The following is a 21470-nucleotide window of genomic DNA, read 5'->3' as shown; positions in this document are numbered from 1 at the left end:
CTGCCCCATCAGCTCTCCCCGGAGAAAGCTCATCTTGTTTTGTCCAAGGCTCCTTCCCCCGAGGCTTTGGCAAAGACCCAGCAGCCAGGACAGCTTGCTCAGCTCTCTCTGTGGCCTTGGCCCCAGCCTGCTCTGGGAACAAACAGGGCCGTGCCTGTCAGAGCCAATGGCAATCCATCAGTGGGCGGGGGTCGGGGGGGGTGGTGGTCTTGGATCATCCCTGGAGAAGCCTCAGAGCTTGGGGCCTAGCATTTGGGATTGGGGGCTCCCCTGTGGTTGAGTCCAGTCTACAGTTATTGTAGACAAATGAGAGTAGCCCAGAGGTATCCAGCAAATGCCCAGATCAGAGGGGACACACATCAGTTCAGCTCCTAGCCGCCTTCTAATCCTACCCAGCCAGGTGCCGTCTCAGGAAGCCTTGTCTTAGGGTCCCTCTCTCTTTGCAGTTTGTGTTCCTTCTTTGAAGAAGCCCACTCCCTACATGGCCTCTATGCTCATATCTCACACACACACACACACCCACCCAAGGATGTCCTGTGTGACCTAGAATGCCCCCTCTTCACTAAGCCTTCCACAAACCCTGGGGAGAATTGGTCATTTGTTCCTGGCCCTGTAGCACTCCATGTCTCTGTATCACTGCGTGCGTAATGTGGCAGTATTGGAGATACTCTTTTACATCAGCATCCTTTCCAGATTGTGACACCTACCTCCCCTGACAATCTGCTCTGGGGATGGGGCAGGGCTTACCACCCTTAGAGTCCCCAGCAGCCAGCAGGGGTGCCAGCACACGGGAAAGGTGCTCAGTAAACAATGAGTAGGGGTGCCTGGGTGACTCAGTCAGCTGGGCATCTGACTCTCAATTTGGGCTCAGGTCATAATCTCACAGTTCGTGGGATTGAGCCCCATGTGGGGCTCTGCACTGACAGCACGGAGCCTGTTTAGGATTTTCTGTATCCCTCTTTCTCTGCCCCTCCCCGCTCACATTTGTTCTCTCTCTATCTCAAAATAAATAAACCTAAAAAAAATAATAATCAATGAGTAAATGAATGGGTTTTGCATACCCAGGAGTTAAAGGGGGAAGTAGGCCTTTACTCAGATGGAGCCCAAATCACACCTGTCCTTTTACATCTCTGCTCTCTGATTCTGGTGCAGCTTCCATAGGTCATACGGTCAATTTCCAAGCAGCCAAAAGGGTTGAAAATGTCCCCAGGAATGTTGCCCATCCAGACACTGAGAGCAGAACCTCTAGGAAAAGGGGTGAGATGAACTGGTAGAGTCTGGCTCCAGGCAAGAGGGAGAGAAGAAAGCCCATTCTTAGGGGTTGGCGGGGGACCCTCTGCATTCCAACCCCCACCCACCATGAGACATGGCTCATACATCTGATTCTCACATCCCCGTTCTCTCTTCCTTCACCCCAGGAGTACGTAGCCTACAGCCACACAGGCCGCATCATTCCCGCCATCTGGTTCCGCTATGACCTTAGCCCCATCACGGTCAAATACACAGAGAGACGGCAACCTCTGTACAGGTTCATCACCACGGTGAGTAGGTGGGGCGCCTGCCGTGGGCTCCTTCTCTCGGCAGCACTCCTGGTTCTCAAAGAACGGGATGCAGCCTGCAGGGCTAGGATCCTAGGCTGTAAACAGGAGGTTGTGATCCCCAGGATGTTTAGAAATGTTATCAGAATCATGTCATCCAGAAAATATTTTCCAAAGAGGTTTATCACTAAGTCTAATTAGTTTGTTAAGCAGGTTTTTATATGGGTCAATTAGATGTTTGTGATTTTCTCCAGTTTTTTATTTTTTTATGGGTTTAGCAGGGTTTATCCTTTTCTGTGGAAAATTTACAGCAAAGGTTTAGCTCATTTTTTTCCCATGTCTATTTTCCAACTATAACTGCTGATATTGTCAAGTTTTTTCTTTCTTTCCTGCTTGCATTCTCTTCTCTTTATTTTCTCTCTTCCTTCTTCCCTTTCTTTCTCTCTTACCCTCTCTCTTTTCTTTCCTTTCTTGCCGTTGTCTTCATCAAGTCCAGTTTTCTGTGAAGCAGCTTCAGGCCGATGTCATTTTTCTTTGATACTGAGTATTTCTATTAAGTATACTGTTTCCTGGCCTTCCATTCAAAGTGTCCTTGGGGGCAGAAAAGCAGGCTCGCAGCATCCTGCTTCAGCCAGGTGGCCCGGAGATGTTTGGTAAGCCAGAGGCAGCGGAGGTGGAAGAGATGGGGTGATTATCCCTACCTCACAGATTTGGAGACTGAGACTAAGAGGCCCTTCTCTCCTGTACCTCTTTATACTTTTAATAATGATTGAAGATCAGGGGTCTTAGTCCCGGATCTTTCATTTCTGGCTCCCACTAGGTTTGTACTAGTCAGGACTCTGTTACAGAAAAGACAGCCCCACGTCCAGCTGGCTTGAGGGGTAAGTAAGCCTCAGGCATGGCTGTATCCAGGCACAAATATTGTCTAGAATAGGCTTTTTTTAAAATCCTGCTTTCCTCCGTACCGGCTTCATTTTCAAATAGAATTCACTCATAGAAAGTGCCCCTTTCTCAGTAATTGGACCTGAGTCCTGGATAAGGTAGTGCTGTCACTGGCCCTGCCTCATTCCCATGCCAGCCTTGTGGCCTAAAGAATGAAAGGACTTCCAGCCCGCTGACCCCAGCCAGATGAAGAAGACAAACATTATGAGGGGGTGGGACTCCCCAAGAGAAAAATCAGGGGTCAGTTACTAGAAAACAGAGGGGTGGATACTAAGAGGCAAAAAGGTCCGATGTCCACAACAACATCTCTGTCTTATAACCCATTAAAAAGGAATAACAGTTCCTGCTCTCCCTGCCTCCCAGGCCTCATGGGGCTCAAAGGAGATCATCAAATGGAAGCTTTTTGCCTTCTAGAATGCCATGTGGGTACAAAGGGTGTCAGAACCCTAGTGCTTTTAGGAGCCTCACAACATTCTCGGACTCCACAAAACACAAAACTTTCAATCAGCAGAGGGCACCTAACAGAAAGCTAAGACACTCAACACAGATTGGAAAAAGGTATTCATCACACATACGAGACAGGAGTAATCTTCAGAATTTATATATAAAGAATTCCTACAGACCAGTAAGAAAAGGTTAAGCGACCATGAAGAAAAATGGGTGAGGACTTGAGCATTCATAGAAGAGACCATACTGGCCATGAAAAGGTGCCCAAATTCCCTAGAAACTGGAGGAATTTGATTCAAAATACCAGACCCAGCTTGGTCCTATCAGACTAGCAGAACTCAAAGACCCACAATAGAGACTGGGGGGATGCACAGCAAGGGGTCCTGCATGCACTATCTGGTACGAAGGTAGATTGGGCCAGCTGCTGGCGGGGTCAAGCGCAAACCCTTTGACCCCAAAGCCGGGGAACTTGTGAGCAAGCGGTTTTACCCAAAGCCCCGCAGGGTAGGACCCCAAGTTGTTCCTTTTACCCCAGTGCTCTTACTGCATACCCAGAGTAAGAAACTACAACACAAGTAGGTACGTTTGTGCAGATGTGGTCTGCTTCTCTGAGGCCCTGGGGCTATGGCATTGACAGTGGCAGAGAAACCCCTGTGCCCATGTCTTACTGTAGGGTCTAGAAGGATCTTCATGTCCCCTTCTTATTTGCTCCTACATGCCAGATGGCTGAGGCTCCCAGTGTGAAAACCCCTTGGCAGGTGGCTGAGAAACGAAGCGACTCCATTTATTTGCTAAACTTTCGCTAGCATTGACCACATGCCAGTCCCTGTGCCTGGCAATGGCGAGAGCCGAATTTGACTTCATCCCTGCCCTCAAGCTGCTCCCAGCTGGTGGGGAAGAGGGGAGGGCATGCAGAGAATGGAAGCCCACCCAGCAGGGGCTCCACTGAAGCTATGCACCGGGCACTGTGGTAGCAAAGACTCCCTTCTGTTCGGAAAATTTGGGGAAGGAAACCCAGGGATGAAGGATGCAGAGACATTTTCTAGACAGGTGGGTGAAGGAGAGAGGGTCTTAGCACAGGGAGTAGTATGTGCAGAGGCGCCCCGCTTAGCATGTTTTGTGAAGGCCGTGTGGCCTCTTTTGATGCGGGTGGACTTCTAAGAGCTGGAGGTCCCAAGAAGTCACAGGGGAAAAGCCCGTCCATCTGACTCAGAGGCCAGACACCTCCATGACCCCATTGCCTTCTCCTCCTGCCTTTGGCCGTCAGCGTCTCTTCCACCTCTGTCCCATCCGCCTCCACCGGAGCACGGACCATGCTGCAGGGGTCTTCCTGACATCATTAGCCTGGTGGCCCCGCACCACCATCATGGTCGTCCCGGCAACCGTGGGGTCAGCCCCAAGTGAGCCAACCGGCTGTCCCTGGCAGATGGCGTCATTGTGGAGCTTCAAAGCCCCTTGTCACGAGGCGGCAGATGTGGGGATGACGCTCACAGGCAGACACACACAGCACAAAGACCCCCGGGAGCCCTAGCAGGGTAGGGTGGGGCCAGGATGGAAGTGGAGGCACCTGCTGTGACTTCTCTTTCTCTCTTTTTAAAATCAAACACTTGTGTGCCAAGCCCCCAAGCCCCAAATGGGGGCCTCTGCAAATAGCTCCTCACAGGGGCTGCTTAAGAGAGGGCTTAGGCCAGAGGCCAGGATGTCGTCATGTGGCGGCTGCAGGGCTGCAGGGGCAGCTGTGGGTGGGCTGGAATGAGGTGGGGTGTAGTTCAAGGGGGTGTGGGTGGGGCGGGGAGGGGCAGGTGGGGCCTCCCCGATGCATTTGTACCTATGAAGTCCCTGGCTTATCCGAGGTCGCTCCTCCAGGGTCTCACGGTCTGGAAAGGAACTGGACATCCTGAGCCCGAACAGAGGAGGGTCCTTCCTCCTGGAAGTCCCCATCAGGCTGCCTGGGGCTTCTCTCTCTGGGCACCCAGGGCACCTTGCTCAGACTTCCACTTTGTGCCATTCCAGAAAATGTCACCACTAATGGAATAAACAGATGTTTTGTAACAACATGCAAGTGATCCCCTTCAAAGCACCCCCTCCCACACACGCACATTTGTCCCCTGCCCCTGCCACTTGCCGAAGCCCCTTTTTTGGGATTGCCTTCAAGTGGGTTGTGGTGACAGATTGGATGACTTCAGAAGTGTCACGTCGCTTTCCCTGTGTGTTTTATTCTGTCGGGGAGGAACAGCCAGAAGTCAAAAAGTATCAACTTGGATCAGTTTGGCCATGACAGTTTTTGCCCACCAAAAATGACCAGTTGGTAATGGCAATTCAGTAGCTGCATTCGATGTAATCCCTGGCCTCAAGGTGCTCCTTGCCAGCAAAATAATTCCCCAAACTTTAGATTGTACTTTGTACTTGCCAGGCCTGATTATGATGAGCCCCAAGTCTGTTTCCCCTCAGTGTCCCCTGCATCCAGCACAGGGCCTAGCCTGGATGTCGATACTCAGAAATATACAAGGGACGGCTGCTTGAAGAAGGGATCCTATAGCTACACTTATTAAGCATCTACTGTTACTGGGTAATTCTGTAATTATCTCCTTCAACTTTCCCAGCAGCCCTCCAAGGTAGAGATCATTCTTGTTTTATGTACGAATTAACTGAGGCCCAGAGAGTTAAAGAAACTGTGCCAGGGCACAGCCAGTAAATGGCAAAGCTGGGACCTGACTCCAGAGCCTGTTTCTTTTTTTTTTTTTTTTTTTTTAACGTTTATTTATTTTTGAGACAGAGAGAGACAGAGCATGAACGGGGGAGGGGCAGAGAGAGAGGGAGACACAGAATCGGAAACAGGCTCCAGGCTCTGAGCCATCAGCCCAGAGCCTGACGCGGGGCTCGAACTCACGGACCGCGAGATCGTCACCTGAGCCGAAGTCGGACGCTTAACCGACTGAGCCACCCAGGCGCCCCAGCCAGAGCCTGTTTCTGCCACATCGCCCACCCCACCCCCACCACTGCCACTAGCTTGGGAGCCTCTGCCTTCCAAAACAAAGGCTCTTCAGGATGCCCCAGGAACAGAGTCCCCAGAAACCATGAAGCCCTTGATAGGACACCAGGATCTTTTGATACAGTGACTCCATACTGGGAATCAGGAAGAAATGTGATAGCAGGAAACAAGGCGACGTTGTGAGCACGAGTGATAAAATCACAGTCATGCACACAAATCATTAAAACAACAACACCACCCACATGTAAACTGTCCATCTAAGATTGGTTGGCTGGTGACTTGCAAATTTTCCTGCCCAAATCTGATTACCTGTCACTCATCTGTTGGGACGCCTATGAGGATTTGCTGTAGACAAAAGACATTAGATACTCGGGTGTGGGGGAGAGGGAGACAGTAAAAACAACTGAGAAGAGACAAACTTAAAACAGGCATAGCAATATGAGTTGGGAAGAGACCAGCTTTGTAGCTCGGTCTGAATCTCGCCTACTCAGACTTCCCTTGAAGTAACTCTCTTACCCGGACCATGAGCTCCAGGAAGGCAGGGCGGGGCCTTCATCATCTCTGGTCTCCAGACCTGGGACAGTGCAGGCAGGTGATAAATAGGTGTCAAACAATGAGCAAACCGATGGAGGGGTGCACATCTTGGTCCATGCCCATAGCACAAGTTCCTAGTATCTGAGGAACGGAACAGAATCCACATTAGCAGCTCAGTTATTGAGGGCTGGAAATGTGTGTGTGGGGGGGGACAAAAACTTTGGTTCAGATCCTTCCAGACGTTCGAGCAGAGCTAGCTCTTCCAGAAGGTTGTGTACCAGGGACAGATTGCTCCAACTGGGTCTGAACACAGATAGCTCGGTAGCAACAGAAGTTCCTGGTGCTTGCTTTTTGAAGGCAGATTCTGAGACGTAAAAGGAATAGCAGAATGGAGCGAGCTCCCTTTTAGAAACTGTACTTATTTTTACAGCCACACAGCTTACTTCCTAAACTTCATTGATGGGGTCCCCTTACTTCAGGACATTTGATAAAACTTAACTGAGAAAAAGCCATTCATGTGTGAAGGCGGGGACTGAGAGGAGCCTTCAGGTTGCGGGTAAAGTACGGTGGTCTAACAGAAAAAAGCAGGCCCTTTGCAGCCTTCCTGACCTGATTCTCATCACCCTCGCCTATTTGGTAGTTGTGTGACCTTGAACAGGCCAGTCCCTCTCTGAGCCTCTTCTTCCCCATCTGTGAAATGGGGATCACGCCATTTCCCCGAGGAGTTGCAAAGATTGAATGAGAAGGCAGAAGAGAATGCCGTCTCAGGCCTGGCCCACAGTAGGTGCTCAACCAAGGTGGGGTTTTTGGGGGGAGGGAGGGGGAGTATTTTGCAGCTTCAGCCATTGGAAGAACGGGGGCGGGGAGAGGGCTCTGTTCCCCCACCAGGCTCCTGTGCTAGAGGGTGGGAGTGGAGGGTCCGGCAGGCGTGGCACCACGGGATGGAGACCACCACACCCTCTCCTCCCCCACTTTTCCAGGGCCCAGTCATCAGCTTCCCTTCTGCGACAGCCCCCACCCCTGCGTAGCCACAGCTTTGGTGTTCTCATCCACGGCTCCAGTCTGTCTGCCGCCACCAGCATCTGATGGGACTCCGATTCATTATTTATTTCCTCATTCTGGGCCTTTTCCACAAGCTTTTCAAGCAATGCTGACTGCACGGGGAAAGTGAACGAACAGTTCGCAGGCACTTGAGGTACAGCAGCCAGCCAGACAGAGGCCATCCTGGTCCTCACAGGGGGCCCCATTTTACAGATGGGAGAAACCGAGGCTCGCGCGCGGGGTGGGGGGGTGGGTAACCTGGCTTTCCTGGCCAGAGTGGCAGAGCTGGCGTCTGACCGCAGGAATGTTTCCTCCAGAGCCCGCAGTCTCCACCCCCACCCCCGTGTTGGTATGTGTTGTGCTCCTCCGTTGCCCACTGTGGAAAAGAAAATGCGGGGGAGGGACGATGGATCGGGAAAGCATTAGTGCTGGTGGAACAACAGAGGGATTCAGCTCTCCAGCCAGTGCGGTTAGAACGCGTCCTTTCCATATTGTAAGGAATTAAGAGCCATAATTAAAATGTAAGGGAAACACACACACACACACACACACACACACACACACACACACACACACATCTTCTTTTCAAGGTAGAGAAACTGACTTCATTCTAGCCATAGCAGGAGGCTGGGAAGCTGGTGAAACCACAGGAAATCTCTGCCAAAGAACAAAGGGGCACATTATTGAGGACTTCTGATGAAAACAAAGTAATGCGCTCCTCTCAGACTCACTGGGGCCTGGATATCGAATTGTCCTTGTTTCCATTTCTGGAGCCAGGGCTGCTGACCAGAGTGGGGTTGCATGTGCTGGGTCTAGTGGCCCTTTCTGGCTCAGTGGCCCTGCTCCTTCACCACCCCCACTGCCTCAGGGCCCGGTCCGGAGGTACAAGAACATGGCAGGGGCGCCTGGGTGGCTCAGTCGGTTGAGCGACCGACTTCGGCTCAGGTCATGATCTCACGGTTTGTGGGTTCGAGCCCCGCGTCGGGCTCTGTGCTGACAGCTCAGAGCCTGGAGCCTGCTTCGGATTCTGTGTCTCCCTCTCTCTCTCTGCCCCTCCTGGACTCATGCTCTGTCTCTCTCTGTCTCCAAAATAAATAAACATTAAAATAAATAAATAAATAAATAAATAAAAAGAACATGGCAGCGGTGAGGGACCAAGGGAACATTCACGGCTGTGTGTATAACACAAACACTCGTTCGGTCTGATAGCTATCCTGAGGGGTGAGGATTAGCCTTCCCGTTTTTTTTTAAAGGAAGGAAACTGAGGTACGGGAAGTAAGGATGATGCAAGGGTACAAGACAGGAGGGGCCCCAACCAGAAATACCTTTGTATAAGGTACTTCTGATATCTTCTTGGTGTTTGTGCTTGACATAGAGCCCTGGGCAGATGTGAATAGCTCCCTGACTGGCCAGAGAAGGGAAATAACCTCCAGCTTAGGTACTCTGCCCCCTGAGGGATATGCTTCATCACAAACACTTCTTGGCATGTGCTTGAGGGAATATCCTGTCAAGATCTCAGCTACCCCATCTGTAGAATGGGCCCTTGAAGTGCTTAGGACCTGGGCAACTGCAAAGAATCTGCATGTGGTGCCAGGGACACCTTTGCTGTCCTGTCTTTCCATGAATGGGCTTGTTCTTTCGGTAAAAGAGCCAGTTAGAAAAAAAGGAAATTGAGACCCAAAGGGTTGCTCTGAGGAGTAAGTGGTATTTTACCCATTGTGGTTCTTAGAGTGGGTCTCAGAGAGATTTAGAAAATCTCAGATCTCAGCAACAAGGTCAGAGCCTTCCAGTCAGTTGAAAGATTAGGTATTGTTTACTGAGCACCTACTAAGCACTGGGAGCTCCAGGGGCATCTCCTGCAGTATGACAATTGCCAGGGTAGGGGTGGTTTTCCCGTGTCGTAGATGAAAAAAACTGAGGCCCAGAACGGCTCTCCCATGGCTAGAGTAAGCGACAGCCACGGCTCGGCTTCCCAAGGCTGAACCCTTTCTGCTGCCATGGCAGGGGAGGCCCTGGTAGACTCCCCAGGACGCGCTTCATCCCCACCCCACTCTGCTCAGGGCCCCTGCACCATGTACAATGAGGATGCATATGATTGGCTTTATGTAAACTTTTCTTCATGTGTGTGCATCTTGGCACATCCCCCATCGTGGGTCGGAGAGATGCCAGGCCACCATCTGCCCTTTCAACAGCCCTTTTCTTGGCCTGTTCTTGAGATCTGCCCCACCAGTATGATGAAGCCTGTCACCTTGCCACCACTAATGTAAGACCTGAGTCCCAAGACAGACATTCTGTCCACTGCAGCCTCGTGGCTTCATTTATTTCCCTGTTTCAGAACTGGGGACTGTGGCCTTCCCGGGACACAAGATGGCTGAGACTGGCCACCTCCTCGGAGAGTCCAGATGTGGTCACCTCCTGGTGTTGAGGGTCGCTGTGGCCACCCACGTGTCAGAATCCAGGGAGCACCACAGCCTGAGAGCGCCCCGGGACCCCTCCCCTCGTGACCCCTGCTTCACCTCATACCAGTCACCACCTATGAGTGTGAGCGTGTCAAGAAGGCCGGAGCAGGCTAATGGCAAAATCCTGAAGGCAGGGGCCATACCAGCGTCAAACAGGCTGCTAGATTTTTCTTTCAGCTTTTGAGGTGCCTCCCCCTGCCCCAGAATGTGCCAGAAATCCCCCTCCTCATCGGACCGGTGACGAGCACCTTTAACAGATGTAGGATAAAGGGGGATGTGCTGCTGTGTGGGGGGTATTGGGGGATACCCAGGGGGCCTCACTGCAGCGCCCCCTTAGCCCTAGGCTCACGGCAGCTCACTCTGATGGGGCTAGTTGCCGAGTAGCTTACGTGCCCCGGGGCCTCAGCTTCCCCGCAGCTGTGTGTTTTCTTGTACCTCAGTGCATGTGCTGTCTCCTCCTGCTCCTGGAGACTTCAGACTGGGTGCCAGGTGTATGTGAATCATAGGCACGCTTGGGTTCCAAAGCATGTGTGCGGATATAGGGTGTCTGTGTGTGTGTGTGTGTGTGTGTGTGTGTGTGTGTGTGTGTGTGGTTTTTTTGTTTTTATTATTTGCTCCATTGCACTTAAGTCACATTTTCCTCTTCTCTGACCCAAGCTCTAAAAGCATTTTGTGGTGTAAAATCTCCTATCATCTGATCCAGTCTACCGAAATAAACCAGCTCCCCTGCCGTCATCTTCCTTGAAAAGTGGCCCTGCGTCATGCTCTGAGGCTGGCAGGGAGAGGCCCCGCCTGCTGAAAACACTTCATAATAATCCCCCTAGCGCCCCCCATCCTCTTCACTCCCTGGGGGGCTGCTCTGGTTTCTTGGGCTGTTATTACTGGAATGCCAGCTGCTCTACTGAGAGCCCATCCGTACAGACCTGCTCTGTCTTGGGCCTCACAGGCCTCTGCTTAGCTCATCTTGCGGAAATATCATCTTAAAAATAAACACTGGTTCGATCTGCACTTCCCTCTCACCTCCGCCGTGTCTCCTGGCCTCCCGCACTTGGCCCCAGAGGATCCATTAAGTCACTGCCATCTCTCAGAGTCCTCCAGCGGTTGAGCGTCAGTGGCGGGCCGGCCACCCAGTGGTGCCTCCGGGGGCCCTCTAGGACTGTTCTTCTGGGCTTCTTCGGAGTCCTGTGGTCATTTAAGTGCTTCTTGCACGTGGCATGGGGGAAAGAGTGCGAGCTCCGGAGGCAGGCAGACCTCGCTGTGCCACCCGCTCGCTGTGTGACCTTGGAAAAGTTATTTCCTTGTCTGGGCGCCATGGGTACGTGACTCAAGAGTGGCACACTGGGTGATGGGTGGTATTGGCTCTTTGGAGTGGCATAAAGTATGTGCTCAAGAGGAAAAATACATCAAAAGAAATTTTTTTAATGTTTATTTATTTTTGAGAGAGACAGAGACAGAATGCGAGTGGTTAGGGGGCAGAGAGAGAGGGAGACACAGAATGCGAAGCAGGCTCCAGGCTCCGAGCTGTCAGCACAGAGCCCGACGCGGGGCTCGAACTCACAAGCTGTGAGATCACGACCTGAGCCGAAGTCGGGACACTCAACCGACTGAGCCACCCAGGCGCCCCAAGAGGAAAAATTCATTTAAAGTTGCCTTGCAAATCTCCTCTGAAGTTCTTTTATCTTCCATCATCCATACTTTGATTCTATTATGGAACCAGAAAGCAACCAATAGGCAGGCCAGGAAATTTTGAGTAAAACAGAGCATTATTTTGATGTGTCACAGGTGGAGTTCTGGCACACGCAAAGATAGGAATTCAGTTAGGTGGAGAGTTTCGTGCCTGAGAAGCAGCGGAGCGTCCTGTTAAGAGTGCAGACTCCCAAGTTCGACCCACTGATCACTGTGGTATTGGACCGGTGATCCAATGTCTCTGTGCCTCAGTTTCCTTGGCGGTAATATTTGCGTCAGAGTAGTACTTCCTAGGGTTGGCCTGGGGATGCAGGGAGGAGGGAGGCACAAAGTACTCAAGCCCCACCTGGCACAGCGAAAGTGCTACGTAAGCTGTTTTGTCCTGGTTATTGCATTTGATCGTGTGGCCGGGAGTTAGGAAGTCCAGCATACAGGTGCCATTCATTGTCATCCCCCCTACTGCAGCGGTTCTTAACTGGGGGCAGTTTTTACCCCCCGGAGACACTTGACAGTGTTTGGTTGTCACGACAGGAAGGAAAGGGTACTACTGGAGTCTCATGGGTGGAGGCCTAAGAGGCTGCAAATAAACATCCTTCATTGCACAGGACAGCCCTCCCACAACAAAGAATTTTCTGGTCCCCAAAGTAAATAGTGCCGTAAGAAACTTGGCCGTAATGTAAGCTTTCCGGTAGTGCCAGAGGCTCCCTCTCTTCTGTAGCTCTTGCCCTGGTTGTACTTTTGCATTTGTTGGTATGATTATTTGATTACTACCCATCCCACTGATCTCCTACAAGCTTTGGAGAGTGAGAGATTTAGTTCTCATTCCCGTCCATCCAGGCCAATGCTGCCTATTCGGCCCACCCCGGATCTCAGTCACAGGCAGCGCTGGGCCTGGACCTGTCAGAGCCAGGTTCAAGTCCCGGGATTGCCACTTCCTGGCTGTGTGACCTTGGGCCAGTGGCACTGCCTTTCTGAACCTCCATTCCTTCATCTGCAAATGGGACTGTAAAAATCTGATAAATTTAGAGTGGAAGTTAGGACCACAGGCTCCAGGGTCAAGACATACTTGAGTTCGGGTCACAGCTGTGTTACTTCCAGTGTGAATTCAGTTACCTAACTAAACCTTGGTTTTCTCACCGATGAAACGGGTCTACTAATCCCCTTCCTCATTCAGACGGTTGGTATGGGATTTAAAGGAGCTGCTGATGGTTACTTTTCTTGTTATTAAATTCATCATCCAATAAGTGGGTTTTGTTGAACCCTGCATATGTTCCAGACCCCATTAGTTATGGGGCAGAGCTCGTGATTTGGGAGGGGTCTGGCCTGGCGCTCCATCCGGTGCTGACCTCTGACCCTCCCCCCCTCGCCCTTTCAGATCTGTGCCATTATCGGTGGGACCTTCACTGTTGCCGGCATTCTGGACTCCTGTATCTTCACAGCCTCGGAGGCCTGGAAGAAGATCCAGCTGGGCAAGATGCATTGACGACCCGCCGGCCCAATGGCCAAGGACCCCGGGAGACTGCCAGCCCTGCTTCCAGCCCCCCATCTCCTCCTGCCCTCTTATCTGGCCCAGGATCTGGCTGCATCCCAAAGTGGGGGTGGGGGGAGGCAGGGGGCGGCTCACGGTTTCGCAGCTACCTCTTTTCCCCATCTTTAATTTGACACGAATTACACTGCCTGAAGTCGTGGTGCCCCTTTTCCTGGGAAGCCCCAAGACCACCACAGTCAGGCAAGGGAGGTGCGGGGATATTGGGGACCACTCCTGGGAGGGCTGCAGTTCCTTCCCTCTTAGGGGAACAGCCCAGAATCCACGTCGACCAGCTCACAGCCAGGCTTTGACAATCTCGAAGCTCCCACCATTTGGACGCACTAATCACTTGGCCTCTCCCCTGGGGAGCCGGCCTGCAGACCGGGGCTCTCAGCTTTGGACCACCCTGCCCCCGGGTGCCTCCACTCTGCGCCTTCAGTATGGATGGTACTTCCCAGGCAAATCCCTGGGATGTGGCGCTATGGGCGGAACCCTCGCCTTTGCTCCATCCCTTCTTGTCCATCTCAGAGCTCAGGCTCAAGTCCCTCACCCCCACCCATTTCTTTTTCTCCTGAGAAGCAGATGCCCAGTTGTTGGGTAGCAGCGGTGGAAACTCAGGTCTGCCCGTTGGAAACTGGGCGGGTGGCAAGTTCTCCTTCCTCTCTTCACCTTGTTTCTCTGAAACCCCATCCCCACCCCCACCAATGTGCCTCAGCCCCTGTGCTGTGTGGCAGCAGCATCTCTTGGTGGAGGGGCTGGTTGTCACTGGGGAATCATCCTTTGAAAACCAGACATGGTCTGTGCACTCATGTCCAGATGGAAGGCATCCTTCTCTGCAGCCCTGAAAGAAACATGTCTCACCCTCTCCTGGACAGTTGCCATCAGTCCCAAGGCCTTAGGTGGGGCAAGCAGAGCAGATCAGCCCTGTCTTTGGACATCTACCTTCCGGGCTTCCAGCGGGTGCACAGCACTCGGACTTCTCTGCAGCTCAGTTGTGGCCCACTTGCCACTGAGGTCCCCCCCCATCAGGGGCCATATAGGTTCTTGGTCCCTGGGGACAGCTCCATTGTCTCCCCACTTGCTCCTGAGGTGGGTCCCTACCCCGCTGCTCACCCTCATCCTTCCCCTTCAGTCCGGAAAGGGAGCTACAATGGTCCAGGCACGAATGCCACCCCGGGGGAATTTTAGGTATGCCCTTTTGTCCCAGGGAGAGAGCCGCCTGCCTGTTTTCCATTTATATCAAGATTGTTTGCATACTTTTGTAATTAAGGGGAGTGTCTGGTGGAAGTTTTTAAATTATCTCTATGGATAGCTCAAGTCTCTGCCATTTGTAAGTTTTGGCTCTGGATTCCAGTTAGAAAAGTGTCCCCTTCTGATGTTGTGACTGTAAACTGCATTTGGTTATCTCTGGTATCTGTGGCCACTTGGATGGATTTTTTTTTTTTTTCACCTTCTGTTCCCCAGTTGGAGAAAGGAGTCTCTTTGGTGTGTGAATACCTGCACCTGTAGAGGGTGGGCAGGGTGGGGTGGGGAAATGTGTGGCATGCACATGAGTTGAAATTCCACTTTTATGCTTTTTTTCAGAAAAAAAAATAATGACTCTTGAGGACATGGGGGATGTCAGTTTCCTATGGAAGAGACACCTCTGATCTGTTATTCTTATAAACAATCTCAAGGGAAAAAATGGTTTAGTTCTTTCCCCACTCGTTGGGTTCAGATAGATTAAAAGGCTGATTTTCAGAACTGTTGTTGTGTGTTTCTTTCTACTTGATTGTGGCTGGGTAGCCTAGAGGCTGGGCACGCAGTCAGAATGGAATTTAATTCTAGAGGAGAAAAATGGGGAAATGTGGAAAAGATCCGTGAGGATGATTGGAAAGTCAAGACCTCTTGCAACCAGCCCTTCTTTATTGAATCCCTACAGAATATTCCTGGATCTGCCATTTTCTAGCTGTGTAGCCTCAGGTCAGGTTCTTAACCACTCAGTGCCTCAGTTTCCTCAGGTGAAAATAGGGAGAGTAATCAAACAATCAGGGCTGTTACAGAAATTAAATCTATCATATGCACAAGTAAGTCACACTGGATCAGAAGGAGCTTGTGGATGTGGCAAAGGGTTATGTGGTAAATTTTCAAAATTGAGAGTTGTTTCATACGGGTATTCCAAAATAGAATATAGTCTCTTTGAGAACAGGGAACAGGGCTAACTAACATGTTTAACCACAGCTTTGAACCAAGGGCTGCAATAAATTAAAGGTGTTTCATAAAGTCTCCCTGATTTCCAAGAATCTGGCAATCCTTGTTCAGACTTAATCTCAGCAAAGGGGAGACTATCCCAGCTCTGAATAGGAGATTGACATGGCTATTTACCACCCTGCTCTCGGCTCTTCATGGCCCTCACCTGGAACAGCATGAACGTGGATCATTCATCAGGGATGAATGTGGCAGTGAACCGCTCTGTAAGAAACTTCACGGATTCTCTCTGTAACATCCTGATACTAGAGTTCTTGTGACACTCAAAGCTGAAGGTCAGGAGGAATAGGCTGCCGGTGGTCAATTATGTGTCTTCCCAAACCTTTTTATGCCAGCCGTGCTTTATGCTGTCATGATGTGATCAACCAGTGAAACAGGATTGAAAAATGAAAGAATCGGGGCGACTGGGTGGCTCAGTCGGTTAAGCGTCCGACTTCGGCACAGGTTATGATCTCACGGTTCATGAGTTCAGGCCCCACATCGGGCTCTGTGCTGACAGCTCAGAGCCTGGAGCCTTCATCAGATTCTGGGTCTCCCTCTCACTCTGCCCCTCCCCTGCTTGTGCTCTCTCTCTCTCAAAAATAAATAAACAAGAAAAGAAAAATGAAAGAATCTAGTACAACTAAGTTGTACACTTTGCAGAGACCTGATAAAGGCGAGTTGCCACCCCCCTCCTCAAAATGCTCCCAAATTAGATACGAGCAAGACCTCTTACTAAAAAGACCTGGGAAGAAGGGGTGCGGGGGAGGGGGGCGTCCTTGAAGATTCTGTATTCACATGGAAAGGGTCTAAATTCTCCCTCCACATTTAAGGAACCCAAAACTGGAACTCTCTCAAGTTGGTTTATGTAAGGACATGGTTTATGCAAGGAAAGTGAAGGAGAACTCCAATGGGGAGGTTTCTCCATGAGAAAACCTTGCTCCAGGGTCAAAAGATTGGCAAATGTTTTTTAAGTGGACGTAAAACATTTAAAGTATGTGCCATTTGTATGATTTCTCTCTGAAACCAATTCTTTCAACTATCTAACCAAGAGCAGATTACAGCGTTTCGCATAAGAGGATTTCTCAATCAGGGATTATAGCGCAGACTCGTAGAGGGGGAGTTGATAGTTTGGGGGACATGGTGGCTCGGGCAGAAATGGCTTCTTGCAGGGCGGGGTTGGGGTGGGGGGGGGCTTGCAGTTGAGCAAGGGGCGAGGTTACAGAGGTGCATCAAGGAAGAGAGAAGCTCAAGTCCTGCAGCCCATGCTGCCTGAGGTGGGCGGGTATCAGAGTGGGTGTGAAGTTTGGGGACAAGTGTCTTGTAGCAATGGGGCTTGGAAGTGGCAGGTGCATTTCTTACTACTCTATGTCGCAAATTAGTTCTCGATTCTTGCCAGAGACAAAGATACACATTTTCTCAATGTGGCAGGCCACTGGTAGTCCTAACGCCTTCCTAAGAAATGGGCTCATTAAAGACCTTTTTCCCTCCCCAACAGTTGTCTTTGGTCAGTCGTGTAGTGACGAGGCCATGCACTTTATTCTGCCCAAAATAAGTTGTTTTTATCTTAACTCATGTAGAAAAAGCTACCCACGGTTGGGCATTCTCCACATGCCTGCAAGGAGTGATCGTTCAGGCCTTGTCTTTCTCTATCCTCACAGCAGTCCTGCCCCATGGAAGTTACCTCCTTTTTACGAAGGACAAGACAAACTTAGTAACTTTTCTCTGTCACACAGCTGGCAGGTGGCAAAGTTGGAATTCAAACTCCTGTCCGCCTGACTCTGGGTTATGGTTCTGCCTCAGTCCCCAAGGTCATCTTGTCCATATCAAAAGAGAAAACTGACCCCCGACCCCCCCCCAAAATGGGGGAAATTGAAAGTGGTGAGGGTACTTTGTGTTTTGTTTCCTTCTTTCTAAACAGCCTGCAAGGGAAGCTAACTTGAATATTGGAGATCTTGTTAAAAATTTAAGGCCCTTAAAACATGGTTTTAATTACACAAATAAGACATGCTCATGGCCCCACTGGAGGAAAATCAGAAAGGCAAAAAGTAAAAAAAGGAAAAATTAAAGGGACCCCTGATTCCACTAGCCAGAGATAATCATTGTTAACATTTTAGTCATATCCTCCCACAAACAAAATGGGATCATGCTGTAAATATTATTTTGCAGTTTACTCTTTTCCAGTAGACATCCTCCTATGTTACTGATAGATCTCATCATGATCTCTAGTGGCCACAAGATAACAATACGCATGTTGAGTATGTAATGGTGGATCATGTTCAGCCTGTTCCCATCTCATTCGGAACCTGTTTTCTCACCTGCAAAAGGGACCAATTCAGGGGATTGTTTACCAGATTAAGTAAGGTAGTGTTTGTAAAACTTAGCACAATGCCTGGCATTAAATGCGCAGCCAAATAAGATTAGCCATTGCTATTCATTCATTTAATAAACAACAATTTCTACCATTAATTAAGTGCTTACTTTGTGCCAAGGCTTGTGCTAAGGGTTCATGTAATCCTGACACCAGATCAATAATGTAAGTACTATCATTATTCTCATTCCTCAGGTGAGGAAGGTGAGTGACCTCTAAGAGGCTCAATATCCTACCCAAACCTACACAGCCAGGAAGTGATGGAGATCCAAACCCAGGCAGTCAGAATCAGGGCGCACATGTTTCCCCACCACATCACCCTCTACCGCAGAGGCATAAAAATATTTCCCGGGCGTTTCCTCTGTGCTATCACTGTCCTGGGGCTTCTATACCAGTTCCCATGCATGTTACCAAGAGTGGACATGGGGCAAGATAGTAGCCAAACCCATTAAGTCCTCATTAGAGTGACAAAGCCTCAGGCTCTCAGGGTCTTATCTGGTGATGTCATTGCACCGGTCTTAATTTTACTGAGCCGTGGGAGAAGGAGTATCGAGTATCGCCTCCCCACCCTGGTTGATCATGAATATACCTTGATTATCCTGGGTTGTAATGATCTGTCCTCATTGTTGCCCTGCACCAGTGAGGTACTGTGCTCCTCACTGTAATCAGGGACTAGATAGATCTTCCTCCTCCCCAGAGCTCCTTCATCTAGGCCCATACTATGGCTAAATTACTAGTACCTATCAATAAATTAATGCACAAATGGATGAATATTGGAATAAATGAGTAGGCAAATGAGTTATGCCAGTGAGTGACTAAATGAACTTATGGGGGAGGGGAGGTAAGGGACCTTGGGTCTGATGAACACTGTAAGGGCTGCTTGAGAAGAACCCTCTGACTTTCTATGTGCAGTCGGTCATAACAGCTTCTATTCCTGCCTGCCCGTGGTGAGTGACATTTTTTTGGTCCCAACTTTGAGCTATAACGGACCTGTAATCTTATGAGTTTAAGGTTGAGTTGCTACTGCAAAATGATTGCCACAGTAGCTTAGTTAACACTTCATCACCTCACATAATTGCCATTTCTCCTTTGTGGCAGAGACATTTAAGAAAGTCTTCCTTTCTTATGCTTCTCCCTCCAACCTCCTTACTCTTGGAGTCTGGGGCACACACAACGGGTGGCTTTCCAGTTGCCACTGCCTCAACAAGTTTGGCACCGCTCACCCTAATGCCCTGGAGTCTACAAACAGCCCGGATGTTGGCCATCCTCCCTAAGTCTGAAGGCCAGAAGTCTCCATCACTGACTGCAAGGGTTCTAGAGTGAAACCTAAAATAGGACCCATCGGGTTCAGGGATCAAGGCAGATGCCCTGGCTGATCATGAGTAAAATGCTAGTGTTTAACAATTGCGTCACCATATGCCTGGGGACACTAATAAACGGAGAGAGCAGGGGACCTGCTTGAGTCTAGCAAGACAACCCTCTCTCTGAATTTCGGGGTGCCTGTTGATTGAGCACCACAACGTCTTCTGACATGTGGCATAAAGTAGGTGCTTAATACATATGAACTATGTAAACTCTATGAGCAGAACGAAACCTTTCATTCCCAGCTGCCTCGCGCGCGGGGTGTCTCAGGCTGACTGCCCGTAGGGTGGCGCCCGCGTCTCCGGGCCGTCTGCCCGGGAGGGGAGGCGGGGCTCGGACACTACTGGGCGGGGCGAGGCGGGAACGCTGGGGGCCGAAGTTGGGGCTGGAATCCGGAAGGGGGGGGCGTGGCCGGGATGGGGGGGCGTGGCCGGGATGAGCAGGGCGGGGCAGCGGCCACAAGCTTGAAGGCGAGCTCTGACTGCCCAGGCCCTAGCTGGTTTTTCCCCAAGGTGCATTGAATGTGTTTACTTCAAACACAAAAAGCTTACTGTTTGCGTCATCGGTAGTTAATGGTGAAAGTCTGAATGTGAGGACTCATGGATGTGAGGCCCGGCTTTAGGGCTGGCCTGGAGGAAGCCCCACACATAGGCCTCTGCTTTCATTAGGAATAACGGCTTACTGTAATTAAGAGCTATGCGCCAGACCCTGTTCCAAACATTCTCAACGGATTAGATCACTTAGTTCTCATAACAACTCTATGAGGCACCTACTGAGATCATCCCCATTTCACAGATGAGAAAACTGAGGCTCAGAAACATGCAGGCATCTCCCCAAGATCCAGCCACAGGAAGAGGCACTTGGGTTCAGGTCTGACTCTACAACCCCAGCCCTCCCCAACAGGGCTAAAACACTGGGGGAAAGTTTTGCAAGACCAGGTGGTTGGTTCTCAATGCCCTATTGTTGCACCTCAAATTCTTTGGGTGGGCAGGACGAGGGGAGTGCTTGCTTTAAAACCCCCCACTTACCACTGCGTGGTTTCTAACGACTGTGATGGAGCACAAAAATTTTCATTTTGGGGGTGCCTGGGTGGCTCAGTCGGTTGAGCGTCCAACTTCGGCTCAGGTCATGATCTCGCAGTTCATGGGTTCGGGCCCCTCGTCGGGCCCTGTGCTGACAGCTCGAGGCCTGGAGCCTGCTTCAGATTCTGCGTCTCCCTCTATCTACCCCTTCCCCGCTCATGCTCTTTCTCCCTCTGTCTCTCAAAGATGAATAGACGTTAAAAAAATTGTTTTTTAATTAATTTTTTTTTTTCGTTTTGAACAAGCTTCTCAGTGTTTCTAAAGAAGCAAGTCAGCCGATTGCATCTGGATCATCAGGAATGCTCAATATGCCCCTCGGCGGAGGGTAACACAGGCAAAGAAAGTTTGGGATGAGAAACAGACTATTGGTGTACCTATTTTTAACACACCAATAGGCCTCTGTTGCAGGCCCTACAGAAATATGCCCCTTCTCCCCCGCGGTGCCAACTCTTCGTGGTTTCTGGCTTGACCCCCGAAAGCGGCATGGCCCTGGGGTGGTTCCCTTAGCATGAGGCACTGCGATCCCACCCCAAGTCGCAGGGGGCGCCATTCAGTCTCTTTCTGACCGGAAAGGGACTCCGCTTCCTCTCTACGCTTGCGCGGCAAGGAAGCCCTCACTTCCGGCCTTGCGCGCGCGCAGTCTGAGCCTAACTGGTGCAAGGTGAGTATAGAGAGGCAGGTGTTTTGTCCGAGTGAGAAGCGCTCCGCCCCATTGGATTCTTCCCCAACGTGCCGCGGGGCCGCCCGTCTCCCCAGAGATCTGTGCGTGACCTCCAAGCATGCATTCTTCTCCAGCCGCCCAAACCTTTCTCTCACAGTGAGCCTCGAGGCCCCACTGCCGCCCTGTTCCCACGACTCCTCTGCTCAGGCACGCGCTCCCCACGCATGCCTTACTGTGTCACAGCCAGACCCCTCATTTGCCCCATTCTCCTCCCTCCGTCACCTTCTTCTGAGGCCATCTCCTCCCGTAGAGCACTTGCGCAGGGATGGGAGGAGTGTCCTGGATGGAGAGCGGGCCATGGTACCCGACTGAGCACCCGTCACTCCTTCCCACGCCTCTTTCTGCAGACGGCCAGCATGAAGTTCAACCCCTTCGTGACCTCGGACCGCAGCAAAAACCGCAAACGCCACTTCAATGCCCCCTCGCACGTGCGCAGGAAGATCATGTCTTCCCCGCTCTCCAAGGAGCTGCGGCAGAAGTACAACGTCCGCTCCATGCCCATCCGCAAGGACGACGAGGTCCAGGTTCGTCTCCCTCGAGC

At 50.9% G+C, this 21470-nt stretch overlaps 2 protein-coding genes across 10 annotated transcripts in view; both read left to right on the top strand.

Annotated features, from left to right (window-relative positions):
* The window catches only part of ERGIC1 (endoplasmic reticulum-golgi intermediate compartment 1), a 103766-nt gene extending 88862 nt beyond the window's left edge, over nt 1-14904 (top strand). For 4 of the 5 annotated variants that reach the window (XM_042992221.1, XM_042992209.1, XM_042992226.1 and 1 more), the window contains 2 exons: nt 1419-1541; nt 4794-4984. In XM_042992221.1, the coding sequence (XP_042848155.1) occupies nt 1419-1541; nt 4794-4964 (294 nt within the window). In that variant the 3' untranslated portion in view covers nt 4965-4984. Of the gene's footprint in view, nt 1-1418; nt 1542-4793; nt 4985-13014 lie in introns of those variants that run through there. The other variant, XM_042992216.1, reaches the window with a different exon arrangement.
* Nucleotides 14905-20814: 5910 nt separating this feature from the next.
* The window catches only part of RPL26L1 (ribosomal protein L26 like 1), a 50259-nt gene continuing 49603 nt past the window's right edge, over nt 20815-21470 (top strand). For all 5 annotated transcript variants that reach the window (XM_007082795.2, XM_015537757.2, XM_042992193.1 and 2 more), the window contains exons 1-2: nt 20815-20869; nt 21277-21453. In XM_007082795.2, coding sequence (XP_007082857.1) covers nt 21286-21453 — 168 coding nt within the window. In that variant the 5' untranslated portion in view covers nt 20815-20869; nt 21277-21285. The remainder of the gene's footprint in view (nt 20870-21276; nt 21454-21470) is intronic.

Source organism: Panthera tigris, chromosome A1 (assembly GCF_018350195.1).
Source record: "Panthera tigris isolate Pti1 chromosome A1, P.tigris_Pti1_mat1.1, whole genome shotgun sequence".
Taxonomy (NCBI): Eukaryota; Metazoa; Chordata; class Mammalia; order Carnivora; family Felidae; genus Panthera; species Panthera tigris.
Note: the sequence above shows the minus strand (reverse complement) of the source record. Positions and strands in the feature narration are given on the sequence as shown.